Source organism: Notolepis coatsorum (genome assembly GCF_963971535.1).
Source record: "Notolepis coatsorum genome assembly, chromosome: 7".
NCBI classification, from domain to species: domain Eukaryota; kingdom Metazoa; phylum Chordata; class Actinopteri; order Aulopiformes; family Paralepididae; genus Notolepis; species Notolepis coatsorum.
The window spans coordinates 13209148-13228591 of NC_140171.1; the positions used below are offsets into that span (position 1 = coordinate 13209148).

Below are 19444 nucleotides of genomic sequence, written 5' to 3' on the forward strand. Positions count from 1 at the left end.
GACAGTAGGGCAGCATGTGGTAGTCTACACCCTCCCCAGACTGACAGTAGGGCAGCATGTGGTAGTCTACACCCTCCCCAGACTGACAGTAGGGCAGCATGTGGTAGTCTACACCCTCCCCAGACCAACAGTAGGGCAGCATGTGGTAGTCTACACCCTCCCCAGACTGACAGTAGGGCAGCATGTGGTAGTCTACACCCTCCCCAGACCGACAGTAGGGCAGCATGTGGTAGTCTACACCCTCCCCAGACTGACAGTAGGGCAGCATGTGGTAGTCTACACCCTCCCCAGACCGACAGTAGGGCAGCATGTGGTAGTCTACACCCTCCCCAGACTGACAGTAGGGCAGCATGTGGTAGTCTACACCCTCCCCAGACTGACAGTAGGGCAGCATGTGGTAGTCTACACCCTCCCCAGACTGACAGTAGGGCAGCATGTGGTAGTCTACACCCTCCCCAGACTGACAGTAGGGCAGCATGTGGTAGTTCTACACCCTCCCCAGACCGACAGTAGGGCAGCATGTGGTAGTTCTATCTACACCCTCCCCAGACCGACAGTAGGGCAGCATGTGGTAGTCTACAGACTCTACACCCTCCCCCAGACTGACAGTAGGGCAGCATGTGGTAGTTCTACACCCTCCCCAGACTGACAGTAGGGCAGCATGTGGTAGTGCTACACCCTCCCCAGACTGACAGTAGGGCAATGCGTGCAACAACTAGGAAGGGAATTGGCATAACGACTAAATTGGGAAGATAGAAAAGACAAAAAATAAATAAAAAGGAAAAGCACGATGTTACTGTTCCACTGTGACTTGTTTACTAGATCCAGTAATAAGACACCAAATGATTGAATATCAACACATAGCAGATACTAGGACATCTCTGTCCCTGAGATGGATGAGCAAATTGTGTGCAAAGCCTGATGCAGGACAGGTTGTACAGAGACAATGTCAAGTATTTGAAGAATGTGCAAACACCACAGAGCTTTAACGGTGTGCCTGTCCCAACTGACCTCCTCCACCGCAAGGTCACCGGCTTATCACAACGTCGTCTAGCCATGAGAACATGGAAAGGGCTGGCTCAAATCAACCATTCATATGGCAGTGATACACACTGAAGACTTTATACCTTATTATGGATAACAGGTGCATCCCAGGGGACGCTGTGAGATTATATGAATGAATGAATGAATGAAATGGTATTTTTTCGTGTCATGTCCGACGATCCATCCCTTACGGGATTATAAGACACCAAAAACAATAATTGAATATAACATTCACTTCCCAAGGTTTGTAAGCTACACCATGCACACCACCAGAGGCCAAAATAAATCGCATACAGTATTATGTTATTTTCGTACGTTTATCCCAAGCTTTCTCTAAATATTCTGCAAGTGCAAATACCCTGTGATTAGGGATGTCCGATATTATCGGCCTACAGATATTATCGGCCGATATCGGCATTAAAATGTGATATCGGAAAATATCGGTATCGGTTTTCAATTTTGTTTTATTTTTTTTACATTTCTATAACCTTTATTTACCCAGGCAAGCAAGTAAGAACAGATTCTGATTTTATTTATTGTCAAAAGTATGCATAATGTTGTGTTAATTCCACAACAAGAGATATGTAATGTTAATGAGCTGAAATTCTTCCATTTTGGGGGGGGGGGACCCTGCATATATCGGTATCGGTTGATATCGGTATCAGAAATTAAGAGTTGGACAATATCGGTATATCGGTATCGGTAAAAAAGCCAATATCGAGCATCCCTACCTGTGATCAAAAATCCCCTTTAGTCTTTCTGCATCACTCAACCACATTAACTCAAGGTTTTTACACCTGTCAAATAACCTTTGACGCAACTCATAATATAATGGACAATAAAACATAAAATGAAACTCATTCTCAATATCAATACAGTAAATACAGATCCGCTCCTCTTCTGTGACCCCCGGTAACGTCCGGTCTCGAGGTGCAGGGGGGAAATCCCAGAGTGGACCTGGGCACATAATGACCTTTGTCTTTTTGATAATGGAGCACACACATATTTTTCATATATCATATATAACAACTTTTCATCGTACATGTTCTTAATTTTGGTTTATGTAGTATTTCCTGTGACCATTTATTCTGATGTATGTTAGATAAGGCTTCCTTAACCAAGGAGATGTTTACAGTGTTTACATTCTGGAAAAGGTCATACTCCAATTTTGCTGAGCGTGTCTTCTATCTCACTTGCCCATGCACCTTTTACAGTTACATCCCAGTTGGATATTTTCCTAGCAACTCGACTCTGGCATTTTTATCAATCTGTTCCATAAAGCTAACATGCTGCCATGCTACAGTACACACACACACCCTTATTAGAACACATTATGAAATTATTCATGTGGATCTTTTAGACTTTTTCAGCCTAATTGACGTATATATAAAGCCCTGCCCCCTTTTATCGATCCACCAATCACAACGGCTGCTTCCCTCAACAGACAAAGCAACAGTTGTGATTGGCAGGATCAGGAAAAGAGTGCAGGGTTTGAGACGGATCAATTGAGTGAATGTGATCTCTCTTCGGGATGGAGGTTATTATTATTTGAGAACCGCAAAGAAACGAGTCCATGGCCCATGTTGGGTCCAGGCCCGTCGTTTTCACTGAACTACACCTCCCCATGTCCCTCCAGATACACACAGCACATCCAGGTGCTTTTGGGGAGTAGCTAACTGGCCAGCAATGCTACCAGTTTTATGCCTGTCCAAGTTGTAAATGTTTATAAATGTTTACCATGGGCGCCCCAGTGGCGAACCACATAGCGCGCTCAGCCGCGACACGGCCGACCCGGGTTCGACTCCCGAACCCGTCGTTATTTGCCGAATGTCTTCCCCCCACTCTGTCTCCCATTCCTCATCTGTCTCTCCCTACTGGACTGCCCAGTAGAAATAAAGCGATAAAACGCCAAAAAATGTATCTTAAAATGTGTTTACCATTTTATTTTGACTACACAAGACATGTATCCCTCATGGATGGTTTGTTTATGTTTATGTTTGTCTTTACCGGTTTTGTTTCTCCCTCTCCAGTTATTCCTCAGAACAGCCAGTCAGATAAATGTAGCCCCGCCCCCATCTCTCCAGTGTTCCGCACGGGCAGCGAACCGCTGCTTAGTCCCCGTCCGGGACAGACACGCCCCTCACATCCAGGTAACACACACACCCCTCACATCCAGGTAACACACACGCCCCTCACATCCAGGTAACAGACACGCCCCTCACATCCAGGTAACAGACACGCCCCTCACATCCAGGTAACAGACACGCCCCTCACATCCAGGTAACAGACACGCCCCTCACATCCAGGTAACACACGCCCCTCACATCCAGGTAACAGACACGCCCCTCACATCCAGGTAACACACGCCCCTCACATCCAGGTAACAGACACGCCCCTCACATCCAGGTAACACACACGCCCCTCACATCCAGGTAACACACACCCCTCGCTTTACTTCTATCCTATTTTAGCTTTTTGTATTTTGTTTTATTTATTTATTTATTTATTTATTTATTTATTTATTTATTTATTTATTTATTTATTTATTTATTTATTTATTTATTTATTTATTTATTTATTTATTTATTTAAAGCTCCACCATGTACTTTTGAGAATAAATGCTGCATGATAAATGTTACAAATGCTAATAACCTTTTATAACAAAATGGACTTTAGGAAACATCTTGAACATGTTGTCCATGTTGTCCATGTTGACCATGTTGACCATGTTGACCATGTTGTCCATGTTGACCATGTTGACCATGTTGACCATGTTGTCCATGTTGACCATGTTGTCCATGTTGACCATGTTGTCCATAGATCACATTCATCTTGGAAGCTGTTTCTTTGTGTTGTACATGTGGTGGGAGGGCAGGACACCACAACAAAAGGGATCATTCCTACTGTACCTTCACACACAGAGTTCTAGGGATCCACTTTTCCTCTTGGGACACTTTATTAATTAAGTAATAATTCTTACAGAATATCACACACAACTTTTCAGAGGGTCAAATTGTGATCCCAGAACCCAGTAGTGCAGCTTAAAGAGACACACAATAGGTCCTTTTCACGGTGGCCATTTTGACATGTCATCACAGGGCGTGTGATGCATAGATATATAGAACAATAGATAGCTTAAGGCAGACCAGCGTCGCTGAACCGCCGCCATCTTGCCCCAGTCAGCCTTGAGTGAGGGTGAGTGATCTGCACAGACAGAAATACTCATAACTCGCTGAAATATTGACGGATTTACAAACGGTTTGGTTTATTACAAGCATTATTAACGTGGCTATGATTCAAGCACTTATAAGTATGCAGTATCATAACTACATCTTTGATGTTTATAGCAAACCAACCTGTTTGAAAATCGGTAGAGAATTGAGCAATCTATGGTTATTTAAATAGTACATGCACCATAGACATTAATGTTATCAGTAGCTGAGCTGCCTGGGGCAAGATGGCCACCCTACGACGACGTCGCTCTCCATTGGCCGGCAGCGCGGGTAAGCTATCTAGTGTTCTATATATATCTATGGTGTGATGGCCCTGTTCCATTTAGGTGTGTCACAGTCATTCCAGTGACTCAGCATGACCCATGACCCCGGTGCACCCGAATGGAACGGGACCATAATTAATGATATTAATTACACCTGTGTTTACCCTGCGATGACATGTCAAAATGGCCGCTGTGAAAAGGGCCTTTATATATAGACCTTATCAAACATGACAACATAAACATTCTAGAATCTAGATGGACCCAAGTTTATTTCCTGTTGCAGAATTTGATAATACTATAGTCAGTGCTAGATCCCATGGCCCAGAAGAACATTTTTACATTCATTTTGTATTTGTAGGGAGTGGTTGGTTAGGGTTAGGTTTATAAAAAGCTTGGACAAAAAGTGACGACCCCCCAACAATATATAGTTAATAGTATCAACCTAATATACTATAGCTGGCAGGAAATACACTTGGGCCCAAGCTGTCCCCGTAGCAACAGAAGTCTGAAAAGGTCTATACAGTGCAACTGCAGGGTTCCTGCAGGCTTTTTAAGACCACTTTGAATAGAATTTGATACATATTTCACGGCCATAATGGCAAAAAAGTAGGAAGGAAAATGACTATGCAACGCAATGATGGCTGAAACGCACAACCTCCTATCTGAAAATGTAACTTTTTTGAGAAAACAAAAAAAAACATGTTTTCTAGCTGAATGCAATACACTACACTACATACACAATACATTGCATTCGGCTTTTGGAAAATATCTTGCAGACAGGAGGTTTCTCATCATCCAAAAATGTTGCGTTTCAGCCATTGATATGTGGCTTAGTTGACCCTATGTGCCTCATACAGTATCCCATACCGGTGTTGATATGGGTGTAGCCACACCCACCCAGGATACACTCAGTAATGAAGCCCCTCCTCCTCAGGTGTAGCCACACTAACCCAGGATACACTCGGTAATAAAGCCCCTCCTCTCATCCTCAGGTGTAGCCACACCCACCCAAGATACACTCAGTAATGAAGCCCCTCCTCCTCAGGTGTAGCCACACTAACCCAGGATACACTCGGTAATAAAGCCCCTCCTCCTCAGGTGTAGCCACACCCACCCAGGATACACTCAGTAATGAAGCCCCTCCTCCTCAGGTGTAGCCACACCCACCCAGGATACACTCAGTAATAAAGCCCCTCCTCCTCATCCTCAGGTGGAGGCGCAACGCTCCGCGGTTCGGACGGACAGCTACACCCCAGAGCTCCTCCCAAACCCCTCCGGGTCTCGACGGTCTTCCCCAGCACCAAGCCCCTGCTCCCTTCACGGCACAAGGACGACCCCTCCTCTTTCTACGATGTACTGGTCGTCCAGGTAACCGGCAAGCATTCTGTTTAAAAGGGCTAATGTGTTGCGGCTGGGTAGCGCAGTGGACTAAGCACTCGGGCTAATGTACTCAAGCATGCTCAGATTCCAGCAGATGGATGTCCAGTTATATGAATGAGTTTGGTCTAACCAACGTAAACAAAAGGTGCTAATAGGAGGGTTTTGATGTCAATATATCATCGTAAATTCAATGTCCAGACCTTGGAATGAAAGAATGAAAGACAGTTGATGAGATCAGAATCAGAAAGGTATTTTTATTTTTGTATCCACTTTTTTCTCCTCTTTTTCTATTTTTCTCCCATCCTCAATTTCGCTGTGCCAATTCTCCCCAATTCTCCCCTTTCGCATATGCCCCCCACTGGCCGGTTGTAGGGAGGATAGAAGCCTTGCATCACGTGTCCCCTCCGATACACGAGGAGGCAGCCTGTCACATCTTTTCAGCTGCCAGCGCGGACTCTCATTGGCGAGGAGTAACGTGTGGGAGGCTCACACTACCACCGCTACTTCCTGTCTCTGCTGTGCAGGCGTCCCCCAACCGACCTGTAGGAGTCGCTGTCCACAACGTCCAGATTACCACTAGGGATGTCCCGATCCGATCACGTGATCGGGATCGGGGCCGATCACGTGATTTTCCGAAGATCGGGATCAAAAAAATTAAATAAAAAAATTTATTATTTTTTTTATTTATTTTTTTTATTCAACAAACATGACCATGTTCACGTCTTAAACTCATACTGAGGCCTTAGTTTTGGTTTTAAATTGCACATCATCATTCATTTATTTATTGTCACACAGAATTTTGCCAAAACAAACCAATAGTATCCAGCTGCAGAACGGCAGACCAGCCACACTCTCAGACCCAAACGCATTTCCTTTGATTTAATTATACATCAAATTATTTGTGTCAAGGATTGCAATGCCTCGCTTGAATGAAGTTAACTTTTCACCTGAATAACGTCAACATTCAGGGTGAATGTAATGTGAGAAATTGGGATTAAAAAAAAATATATATATATATATATACATTTTTTTAAATAAAAAAAGCCAAACGAGTTAGTATGACGGCTGGCCCAAGCCGGAGGCAATGCTGACACCCGGATTCGAGACCGGAGTCTCTCGCATTGGTGACAAGCGCAATCTCCGCTGCGCCACCCAGCCGCCCTGTGTTGCATTTATTTAAAAAATGTTGGACTCTATGGTGTTCTTGTTTTGTTCTTGACTCATTGTGATGTTTCTTCTTGACTTGTTTAAAGAAGACGTGTCCGGCCCATGGGGACATTAACGTGTGTTGTCGGGCCTTACAAATACATTTGATTTGTGTAGGCTGAAGCCGAGGCTTATAATTGCTTATAATTGCCTACCCTTTTTACATTACACTATTTACACACAAAAAAGAAAATACAAAAAAGAAACATAATTCAGTATATCATTTAGCAAAGGTTACAAACGTTTCATAGTTTTATGTACAAAACGTGTACACATTTATTTATGTTTTCTTTTAATACATTTTCCTTTTTTATATATATATATATGTTTTTCTTTTTCTTTTTCCCTTTGTCACTATTTTAACACAGCTATGTTATAGATAAAATATAACTAGGATAATAATGAAGTTTTATATTTATGAATCACCTTATATTTGAGTAATTTCTTAAAAGTATGTAGCGAACTACACATGTTTACTTCTTTGTCAAAGCTATTTCATAATTTTGCCCCTTTAACACATTCGGGGCCAGACCCGAGATATCTCGGGTTAACTCGCCATGCGCTGGGCGCCAAACCAGAGAAATCTCTGGTTTTAATCGTTATTTCTTTTATTAGCTACATCCATTCATTTTTCATCCATGGAGCCTGATGTTATCATTGGGAATGGGTCTGAGCTTGCAAAAGGGCAAATACCGCCGCCTATGCCTTCCAGCTGGTATTGCACATCATTGGAATCTCTCTGGCTGGGGCTGTGCATCGATATAAGAAGTCCGGTCCAGGTTTTACTTCTCGGGTAAGAGTAACGTTTATAACACATGGACTGGGGACACTCGTAGCAGCGTGGATTATGTGTTTTGGACATATAACGTTGGATCAATAAACGTGATCAATATTTGGAATGGCGATCAGGAATTGGATTCATCTTTTTGCACTACATCAGATGTGCGGTAAGGACTCTGTTACGAATCTTGGGTTAATCCGATGTTTCTTTCACCACCATCGTGTGTGTGTGTGTGTGTGTGTGTGCGGTTCGCGCCGACCAAAGTACGGAGAAGCGATTTTTCAGACCCCGCTTCTGTCCGTGCATGATGACACATATAATATCGATAATCTAGCGTTTATTTGAAAACGATTCATAAATCAAGCGACAAATGGCACGATTTCTAAGGAAATACATTGAAGCTCGATTTGCTGGAGTTTATTGAGATTAGACAGAACGCTCTAGAAATATATTCATATTCACCACGGTATAAAACGGAAATGTATGAAAAAATTATCTGTTTTGTGCATGTTGACTGGAAGCAACTCACTGACAATCAACGTGTTAATTAGATCCATAGCTATAATATTTCATATATTTTAAGCACTCGCAAGTAAAGCTATCCCTACATTGGATAAAGCACTGGCGCTGACGGGCCATCAGCGCCCTCTGCTGTTGGCCCCCAATTAGTTAACAGATATACATCGACTTTTTATATTTGTCCTTGCCTTTGCGATATTGAATACACAAGTCTATATCGGCTCTCTCTAGTCTGGAACAACTCCTGAATGCAACTTGGAAGTGAGTGCTTATGTACTTTGCACATTATTATTGCAGTGCTAAGATCGACAAGATCTTCCTATTTTAAGGCATTTGATTTAATAAAGAGTTGTCTTGGTAACCCGCTGTTCTGGATCCTCAGGTGCCGGAGTCTCGGAGGAAGGGCCACGTGGACCGCCTGAGAGCGGAGGAGAAGTGGCAGGGCCGGGCCCACCTCACGGAGACCTCCTTCAGCTTCCTGGAGGCGCAGAAGGGGGGCGCGTGTGGGCAGACGGAGGCGGCAGAGGAGTGGCATTTTGAACGTCCAAATGTTTGTACATCTGATGTTTTAGTTTGTCGATTTTCTGATATTTGCTGTTTCAATGTTATGCCATTACCTTTATAATAACGGTAGTTATAATAATAATAATAATAATAATAATAGTAGCAGCTCAGGCAGGATGTTAAATGTTTCATCCAAATTCACCAGCCACTGTATTTCATCAGACAAACAGGTTTTGTAATGTAATACAGTAGCTGTATTCTAATCTAAATAATAATTGTTTACCTGCAGGGGTCAACACACAGCTTTTGACTGGTGGCTGGTTGTGACATTGTAGCAGTACTTAACTAGTGCTGTCAGGCGATAAAAAAAAGATCGAATTAATTACAATATTTGTAATTAATTAATCACATTTTAATCGCATAACCATTTTAGGCCTGATATTCTATATTCTATAATCATATTCAAATGGCATGTGTCCGGATGGCAGAATTCAGTACTGTATCTATGAAACCTTCTGTTTAATCATCTTCCCTTTATTCATTTGCTTAGATTGTTCAGGTCTGGTCAATTTTAGCATGGTGTTATTCACAGTCAAAGATATTTTTTTTTTATTGATATTCTTATTTGGTTCATTACAATGTACTCAAGCCTAGTACCAGACACAGTATTTCTGACACTGGGAATACATTCCCTGAGATCCATAGATGTCCCTAGAATCAGATACCAAGAACATGCAAATGGACCATATTAAAAAAAGTCTGTAAATCTGTATTATACGTTCTTATGGAATGAATGAGATTAAAAAAATTTAAACATTTTTTTTTATAAATTTTTAAGTTCATTTTCATAATGCGATAATTTGCTGTTTAATTAATTAATCTAATTAACATGATAAACTGACAGCCCTAGTAACAACATAATAATATGTTAACCTCTCGGATGGTGTCAGTATGTAATAACATGGTAATAACATGCCCACTGTTGGTGTGTAATTACATAGTAATAACATGTTAACACCCTCTGGTGGAGGTGGTGTTTGTTTGTAATAACATAGTAATAACATGTTAACACCCAGTATGTAATAACATGTTAACACCCAGTATGTTAACACCCAGTATGTAATAACATAGTAATAACATGTTAACACCCAGTATGTAATAACATAGTAATAACATGTTAACACCCAGTATGTAATAACATGTTAACACCCAGTATGTAATAACATAGTAATAACATGTTAACACCCAGTATGTAATAACATGTTAACACCCAGTATGTAATAACATGTTAACACCAGTATGTAATAACATGTTAACACCCAGTATGTAATAACATGTTAACACCAGTATGTAATAACATGTTAACACCCAGTATGTAATAACATGTTAACACCCAGTATGTAATAACATAGTAATAACATGTTAACACCCAGTATGTAATAACATGTTAACACCCAGTATGTAATAACATGTTAACACCAGTATGTAATAACATGTTAACACCCAGTATGTAATAACATGTTAACACCAGTATGTAATAACATGTTAACACCCAGTATGTATTAACATGTTAACACCCAGTATGTAATAACATAGTAATAACATGTTAACACCCAGTATGTAATAACATGTTAACACCAGTATGTAATAACATGTTAACATCCAGTATGTATTAACATGTTAACACCCAGTATGTAATAACATAGTAATAACATGTCAACACCCAGTATGTAATAACATAGTAATAACATGTTAACACCCAGTATGTAATAACATAGTAATAACATGTTAACACCCAGTATGTAATAACATAGTAATAACATGTTAACACCCAGTATGTAATAACATAGTAATAACATGTTAACACCCAGTATGTAATAACATAGTAATAACATGTTAACACCCTCTCAGGTGGAGGCCGTGTCGTGTTTCCAGTTGGACCAGTTTGAGTCTCGTCTCCTGCCTGAGAACAACCGTCCTCTGGAGCCCACCATCCTGCTGGCCATCAAAGAGCTGTTCAACCGCTCCAACGCCACCAACACCGCTCTGCACATGCTCAGTGTTGACTGCCAGGTAGATGTCTTCAAGATCCTCTCTGGTTCCTGATTTATTGATATTTACTCTGAGAGAAGATTAGAGAGATTACTGAATAGATTTTTTATCAAGGCATCAAATTGTTTTTTTTAAAAGCTCCATAATTCAAGTTTCTTCTAGTTTGGCATCTATACTGGGCTTGTTATAAATCCCTTAATACAATTTTATGAAACAACTACTTCACAAAGAATTTACTAATACACTAGTCTACTGGAAAAGGAAAGTGCACATATGTGCTTATAAATATCTGCTGTGTTATGTTCTGTTCTAGATGTGTTCTAGTATCGTAGTCTAAAAGAGACATTTAGAAGATCCTGGCTTATAGGGGAGACCGATCTTTGACCTATCAATCCCACGATGCACCAGGTGGCACGTATAGTCGACGTGACGGACGAGCAGAAGAGCATGATGGGAGTCGGGTCAGGGCTGGAGCTGGTCACCCTGCCACACGGACACCAGCTACGACAAGACCTCCTGGAGAGGTAGGTGTAGTTAGTCTGTCTAAGACTCACTCACTCACTCACTCACTCACTCACTCACTCACTCAATCACGTACAACCAGTGGTGTAAAGTACTTGAGTAATTGTACTTTGTTACAATACTTAAGTACTGTTTTGGGGAATTTGTACTTTACTCAAGTATTATTAGGTTTGTATACTTGTACTTTTACTCAATTACATTTCAGAGAAAAAAAACATACTTTTTACTCCTTACATTTAAAATGCAAGTATACATACAAAGTACAAATCTCGCAGGTCCAACAATTTTAATTAGTTATTTGTTTCTCTGGCCGAACTAACGTTAACGTTATTAATCCTGCGGCCGCGCTTTATTTAAAAACAGCCAATCAAATCGCCATCAATGGAACATGAACCCGCCCACATTGGCTGTCGAATCTACGTTCCATTACTTCAGTAAATCACGTTGGGAGGACAATTGCCCTCTTTACTGTGTGGATATGATGAAACACCCAGCTCATTGATTCACAATGATACATTTTGTTTTAATTTCTGATCCAGACTATGCAGACCTCTAGTCTGGATCAGAAATATAGACTGTGGTACTGCCCGTGATCTCATCCACTCGTATCTGGACGTCTATTCTTTGCCCGTCTGTCTAATTTGCTGACACAGCTGTCGGAGGCTGTGCCGTGCTCATTTTTAACCCATAAGGACCCACGGTGACACAGGTGTCACATGTACTTTACATGTTCTACTTTACAATTTCCATATAAAGCTTTATCCTTGATTTTACCTCATGAAGTCCCAAAGGGACACCGGTGGAACATCCTGGTGGGTCATGTGACAGATCGAGTAGCCTCCAGCTGCAACCGCGGAGTGAGCCCCTCACTAGACACTGTGGCAGGCGCGTGCTGATTGGCGGAGAGTACGGAAGTTAGCGCTAGCGTCACTCCACATTGGGCCTAGCCCCTCCCCCTTGACCAAGCTCGGTGTGTGTGTGTGCGTGCGTGCGTATGTGCGTGTGTGCGTGCGCTTGTGTGTGTATCTCAGGCGTGCTGGGCCAATTATTTAAAAACCCATGCTGATTGGTCCTTGTGCAAGACTAGAACACAGGGATCTTTGATTAAACACCTGCTATCAGAAGAATAGACAGAAAAAATTGTCAGAAAAAAAGTTGTTACTTTTACTTTTTAGTACTTAAGTACATTTACAAGTAGAAACCTTTGGACTTTTACTCAAGTGTGTTTTTAGCCAGATACTCTGACTTTTACTTGAGTAAAATGTTTAGACGGTACCCATACTTTCACTTAAGTATAATTTCTGGGTACGTTACTGATGCCTCCGTCCCGTGTCATGCAGGCACCATCTCATCGCGCTGGGAGTGGCGGTGGACATCCTGGGCTGCACGGGGACCGTGGGCCAGAGGGCCACCGTTTTACATAAAGTCATCGCATTGGCTGAGGCCCTGAGAGACCACGCCCACGACCTCTACTCCTTCTCCGCTGTCATGAAGGCTCTGGAGATGCCTCAGGTAACTGTACAGTCTGTGAGGCGTGGCTATAGACCACCGCAACCACTTCCGGTATTCTGAAATCATGGGAGAGAGAGAGCGAGCGGGGGGAGAAAATGAATGAATGTGGATGAGAGCCTCGACATTAAGTGGTTGTAGCTACGGCTGTGGGGGTATATATAATATATATATATATATATATATATATATATATATATATAAAAGGTTACTATTGATCAAACAAAGATGAATGTCCCTATTGGGATTAATAGTGCAATAATTGCTTTTTCACCAAACTTCACTTAAAATAAATAAAACGTGCCTTTTGATCATCAAACAAGAATGAATTATTGCCCTATTGGGATTAATAAAGTGCAAATCTAACTTTCACCAAACATCACTTTGTCAAATAAAAGGTGAATCTAAAAAAAAATATATATATATATATATTTTTTTTAAATGGATTTAAATTTTTCAAAATCGTCCTAGATCATTAATTCGAATTAATCGAAAAATCGATGAATCACCCAGCCACATATGGGCTGTTTTAACTGCCATCGTTAATGCAGTAGAGGTTTCACAGTGTGTGTGTGTGTGTGTGTGTGTGTGTGTGTAGGTGATTCGTCTGGAGATGACCTGGAGAACACTGAGGAGGAACCACACAGAAAGTGCTGTGTTGTTCGAAAAGAACCTGAAACCCTTCATGAACTCCCTCAACGATGGAGATGGTGAGAGGGAGGGAGGGAGGGAGGGAGGGAGGGAGGGAGGGAGGGGGAGAAACAGTGAGGGAGACAGACAGAGAATAGTCAAGTCATGCTAAACTGATAAGAGAGGGAGAGAGAGAGACCGAGACGGACAGAGGGAGAGACAGCGGTAGACAGACAGAGAATAGTCAAGTCATGCTAAACTGATAAAAGAGAGGGAGAGAGAGAGACCGAGACGGAGAGGGAGAGACAGAGAGAGAATAGTCAAGTCATGCTAAACTGATAAGAGAGGGAGAGAGAGAAACAGAGACAGCGAGAGACAGACAGAGAGACAGAGAGAGAATAGTCAAGTCATGCTAAACTGATAAGAGAGGGAGAGAGAGAGAGACACAGACAGAGAGAGACAGACGGAGAGGGAGAGACAGAGAGAGAATAGTCAAGTCATGCTAAACTGATAAGAGAGGGAGAGAGAGAGAGACACAGACAGAGAGAGACAGACGGAGAGGGAGAAACAGAGAGAGAATAGTCAAGTCATGCTAAACTGATAAGAGAGGGAGATAGAGAGAGAGACACAGACAGACAGAGAGACAGAGAGAGAATAGTCAAGTCATGCTAAACTGATGAGAGGGAGAGAGAGAGAGACACAGACAGACAGAGAGAGACAGACGGAGAGGGAGAAACAGAGAGAGAGAATAGTCAAGTCATGCTAAACTGATAAAAGAGAGAGAGAGAGAGAATGGTAGAAAGATAGAAAGATACGGACAGGGAGCGCTGCCAGTGTGTCAGTAGTAGGTGAGAAGTGGAGGAGAGAGAGAGGAGAGTGACACTAAATACAAGTGAGGCTTTGGTAAAAAGGTCATCATGAGCCTCAAGTATGAAACATATATAGCCTAGCAAGCCACATGAAGAGAAAGTAGATCCACACACCAAATAGCTCAGTTTAAAGGACTACTTTTTTTTAAAGGGAGCTATTTGGTGTGCGGATCTACTGTACTTCTGTTCTTCTAATCTAGTTCAGTGTCTGTCATATCATCTATAATGTAGGGACCTGTTGTAAGTCAGTAAGTCAGCTCAGTGTCTGTGTGTGTGTCGTAGACTCTGTGGTCCAGGGTCCCGTCGCCGTGCCCCACCTGATCCCCCTGCTGAGGGTGATGGAGGGTGAGGACCCGAGTGAGAACAGCGAGCGAGGCTGCCAGCTCCTCTACGACGTCCTCCAGTCGGCACGCAACGCCGCGCTGCACGCCCCCGAGTCCCAGCGGCACGCGCACTCTCTGCTTGCAGGTACGCGCGCGCACACACACACACACACACACACACACACACACACACACACACACACACACACACACACACACACACACACACACACACACACACACACACACACACACACACACACACACACACACACACACACACACACACACACACACACACACACACACACACACACACACACACTGATTCTGGTCACTTCATTGCCTAAGTATGGGGGCAACTCCAGGTCTCACATCTTGATGACATCACAGGTTTCAGTCTTAGGTCTCTTTTAGGGATGTCCGATATTATCGGCCTACCGATATTATCGGCCGATATCGGCATTAAAATGTGATATCGGAAAATATCGGTATCGGTTTTCAATATTTTTTTTTTTACATTTCTATAACCTTTATTTAACCAGGCAAGCAAGTAAGAACAAATTCTGATTTTATTTATTGTCAAAAGTATGCATAATGTTGTGTTAATTCCACAACAAGAGATATGTAATGTTAATTACCTGAAATTATTCCGTTTTGGGGGGGGGGGGGGGGGGGGGGGACCCTGCATATATCGGTATCGGTTGATATCGGTATCGGAAATTAAGAGTTGGACAATATCGGTATATCGGTATCGGTAAAAAAGCCAATATCGAGCATCCCTAGTCTCTTTTGCTTCTGGCTTCAGAGAGTGTGTACCTAGAGACCACAGGAAGAGCATACATGTGTAGCCACACAATGGGAGGTAGCCACTCAGGTAGGAGATAGACACACAAACAAAAGCACACACAGGCATTCCACCAAACAGAAGTCAAAATGGAAGGAAAGAGGGAGGAGGGGGGGGGGGGGGGTATATGTTACTTAGAGAGAAAGATTTAGAGCCTTTTGAGAATGCAATAAGGCAAACTGAATGGAATGGAACAGCTGGGGGGACATGTTGATTCTCAGGCCTTGCTGCATTCCATGCAGTTTGGATTCAGGACAGAGCATTCAACTGAAACGCCATGCTGCTATTTCCTTGAAGACAGACTCTGGACGAAGGAGGGGTGGTAGGAGCGGCCTTTCTGGACCCTTGCTACAGGTCAATCACCAAATACTCCTCCCAAGTTGTTTAGATACAAACCTTCCATCAATACCCTAAATTGGATACAATCATTATCTATCCGGTCACGCCCAGTGTGTGCAGATAAATGTTGCTCAGTCACCATCAAGAGCAGCCATGGGGGTACCGCATGGTTCCATCTTAGGACCATTGTTGTTCAGCTCATGCATCAATCATCTCATCAATCATCTAGAACCAGCGCTCTGGGGAGATCTTTTATTTTTAGAGCATTAACTCTGTGGAATGGCCTGCCTCGGAACCTCTGCTGCATTTACAGTAGATTCACTTTTAAAAAGAATCTTAAATTGTTTTTAAATTGTTTTTAACACTGTAAAGTGGTTTTTTGTTTTTGTTTTACACTAATGTAATTTTAGCTATTAATTGTTACAGTAGGTTCATTATGCATTGTGTGTACTGACTTTTAATAATTTTGTTTTTTTGCAATGGTGATTGTTTTTGTGTTTTTTTGTGCGTGGACCCCAGGAAGACTAGCTGGTTGCTATCGCACCAGCTAATGGGGATCCCTAATAAAATCAAATAAAATCAAATCAAAAAAATCTCCCATCTGTATGTGATGGTGTGGAGATCCAGATGTATGCAGATGACACGGTCATATACACATGGGAAGGATGCGGTACAAGTGGCTGCTAAACTATCTCTAGCAATGGAGAAGGTTGCAAAGTGGCTTCGTTGTATACTGTGCAATGACAATTAAAAGTCTATTCTATTCTAATGATTCCTGTCTCTCTGAATGTAGGAAAAACAGTGACTATGTATTTGACCAATAAACTAATTTAAGGATTATCCTCATATAAGAGTAAAGGGAAAAAGGAAACATGTTGATGAAATATCAAATATCAAGGCGACTGGGTGGCGCAGCGGACATTGTGCTCGTCACCAACGCAAGAGACACCGGGTTCGACTCCGGCTGTCGGCGTTGCCTCCGGCTTGGGCCGGCCGTCATACTAACTCAATTGGCAGAGTTAGCGGGTGGAAGTCGATGGGTGGTAATCTGGATGTTGTGGACAGCGACTCCTACAGGTCGGTCGGGGGACGCCTGCACAGCAGAGACAGGAAAATGGCGGGGGTAGTGTGAGCCTCCCACACGTTACACCTCGCCGAATGAGAGTCCGCGCTGGCAGGTGAAAAGATGTGAGAGGCTGCCTCCACATGTATCGGAGGGGACATGTGATGCAAGGCTTCTATCCTCCCTACAACCGGCCAGTGGGGGGCATATGCGAGCAACGTTCAAGACAGGGGAGGGGGGAATTGGCACGGCTAAATTGGGATGGGAGAAAAAATAGAAAGATAAAAATGAATAAAAAATTAAATATCAAATATCTGGCTATTATACCGTATAAAAGACGAGAACAAAATCTGAAAAAGGGACATCATCTTATTTTCGGGGTCTAGACTTTTAAATGTCATTATACATCATTAATCATGCACCTTCTTGGCCGTGCGACATGTCGTGGAAAATTATTTTACCAAGTCCGGTGAGCTTAAGAGAAACTGAGATCGAGTCAAGGGATAGCAAAGAAAATTGTTTCATTCTGTGCACAGAGTCTCAGATCAGAGAGCGGAAGACAATCTGAGGAGTGAGCCCAGAGAAACAGGTATAGAAACATGTCACGTAGAAGAAACTGATGGACCTACAATAACAGGACCTGGGATCCGCAGTAAACTGTTATGAGAAAGTTGGTTGTTAGGAGTGGTTTCAGAGACATTTTCTCTGTACACTAGTGATTAGTAAGATGATTGATTGTAAATGGAGTAAAGGAATAGTACAATAAATATTGCTTAAAGGGTACAAAGCATTAAGAGGGTGAACATATGATTTTTCTATAATAAGCAGGAGGTTGAGTTGAGTGTCGCTGAGGGTGGAGGTCGGAGGTGGGAACCCGCCTGCGAGGGAGGACCCCTCTCTCGTCTGCCCGAGGTGCGAGATGCACTGTCCCCCACGCGTTTCAAACAGCTAGTCTCCGGGGCTCTGTCCCGACCGGTTAACTCTTGTGTGTCAATGAAGAACGCAGCTATATGAGATAACTAATGTGAAGGACAGGATGCACTGATCATCCTGGGTTCAAAAACAGCCTACATACAGGCGGCCGGGTAGCACAGCGGACTAAGCGTCTGTCTACCACTGCAGAGACACTGGTATCGAATCCGGCTGTCAGCGTTGCCTCCGGCTTGGCCGGTCGTCATACTGACACAATTGGCAGAGTCAGCGGAAGGGAAGCCGGTGGGTGGTATCCTGGTCGTTGTAAACAGCGACTCCTACAGGTCGGTCAGGGCACCTGCACAGCGAGGGAGGGAAATGGTGATGGTAGTGTGACCTCCCACGCGTTACACTTCACCAATGAGAGTCCGCGCTGTCGGGTGAAAAGAGGCTGCTGGCTGTCTCCTATGTATCGGAGGAAGCATGTGATAGACTTCAGGGCTCCCTAGACCGACCAGTGGGGGGCACATGCGCGCAACGACCCGGAAGGGGAGGGGGGAATTGGCATAACGACTCAAATTGGGATGGGAGGAAAATACAGAAAATAGGAGGAGAAAAAGTGGAAAAAAAGCCTACATACATGATTTACCAAAATATGTAAAAAACTGCCTAGATTTACATTTAACAGGTTCTGTACGACAAGTCGGCAGGAAGGGTACGACTCTTACAACTGAGTAACAATGATCATCAAACAGTGCTGCAACTTGGGTGCTGCAGCGATGAGTGCATAGTAGTAAAGACATATTAGTATAGTACAGTAGGAAGAGTGCATGATAGTATAAGACAGTAAGAATGTGCGGGGGCGGCTACGTGGCATAGTGGGCAAGGAGCTCGCCACGAATGACGGAGACGCTGGGTTCGCCTGTTCAAGCCCAGCGCTCCACATTGCTTTCAGTTTAGCTGGTCGTTCATACTAATACACATTGGCCATATTAGGGGGTGGGAAACTGATGGGTGGGGATCGGGCGTTGTGGACAGCGACTCCTACAGGTCGGTTGGTGCGCCTGCACAGTAGAATCAGGAAGTGTCGGGGGCAGCGTGAACCTCCCACGCGTTACTCCTCGCCACTGAGAGATCGAGCTGCGCAGGTGAAAAGATGCGACTGCTGTTACCTCAAGTACCGGAGGGGACTTGTGCTATGTATGACTTAGTCCACATTGCAGCCGGCTTGTGGGAGGCAAGAAACAGCGTTCGTGACAGGGGAGGGTTGAATTGGATGATACGAAATTGGGATGGGAGAAAATATAGAAAATGGGAGAAAAAGTGGATCAAAAAAAAATGACAGTAAGAATGTTGGTACATACATCATTTAACAAAATATGTTAAAAACAGCCTACATACGTCAACAAGATTTGATCTTCAAAAAAGCATTTTTCCAAAAATGAGTC

At 43.0% G+C, this 19444-nt stretch overlaps 1 protein-coding gene across 2 annotated transcripts in view; it reads left to right on the forward strand.

The window, feature by feature from the left end:
- sh2d3a (SH2 domain containing 3A) overlaps positions 1-19444 on the forward strand; it is a 66319-nt gene that overhangs the window by 42088 nt on the left and 4787 nt on the right. For both annotated transcript variants that reach the window (XM_084318976.1, XM_084318975.1), the window contains 8 exons: positions 3075-3194; positions 5751-5908; positions 8809-8976; positions 10842-11003; positions 11391-11506; positions 12845-13016; positions 13612-13723; positions 14795-14980. In XM_084318976.1, coding sequence (XP_084175102.1) covers positions 3075-3194; positions 5751-5908; positions 8809-8976; positions 10842-11003; positions 11391-11506; positions 12845-13016; positions 13612-13723; positions 14795-14980 — 1194 coding nt within the window. The remainder of the gene's footprint in view (positions 1-3074; positions 3195-5750; positions 5909-8808; positions 8977-10841; positions 11004-11390; positions 11507-12844; positions 13017-13611; positions 13724-14794; positions 14981-19444) is intronic.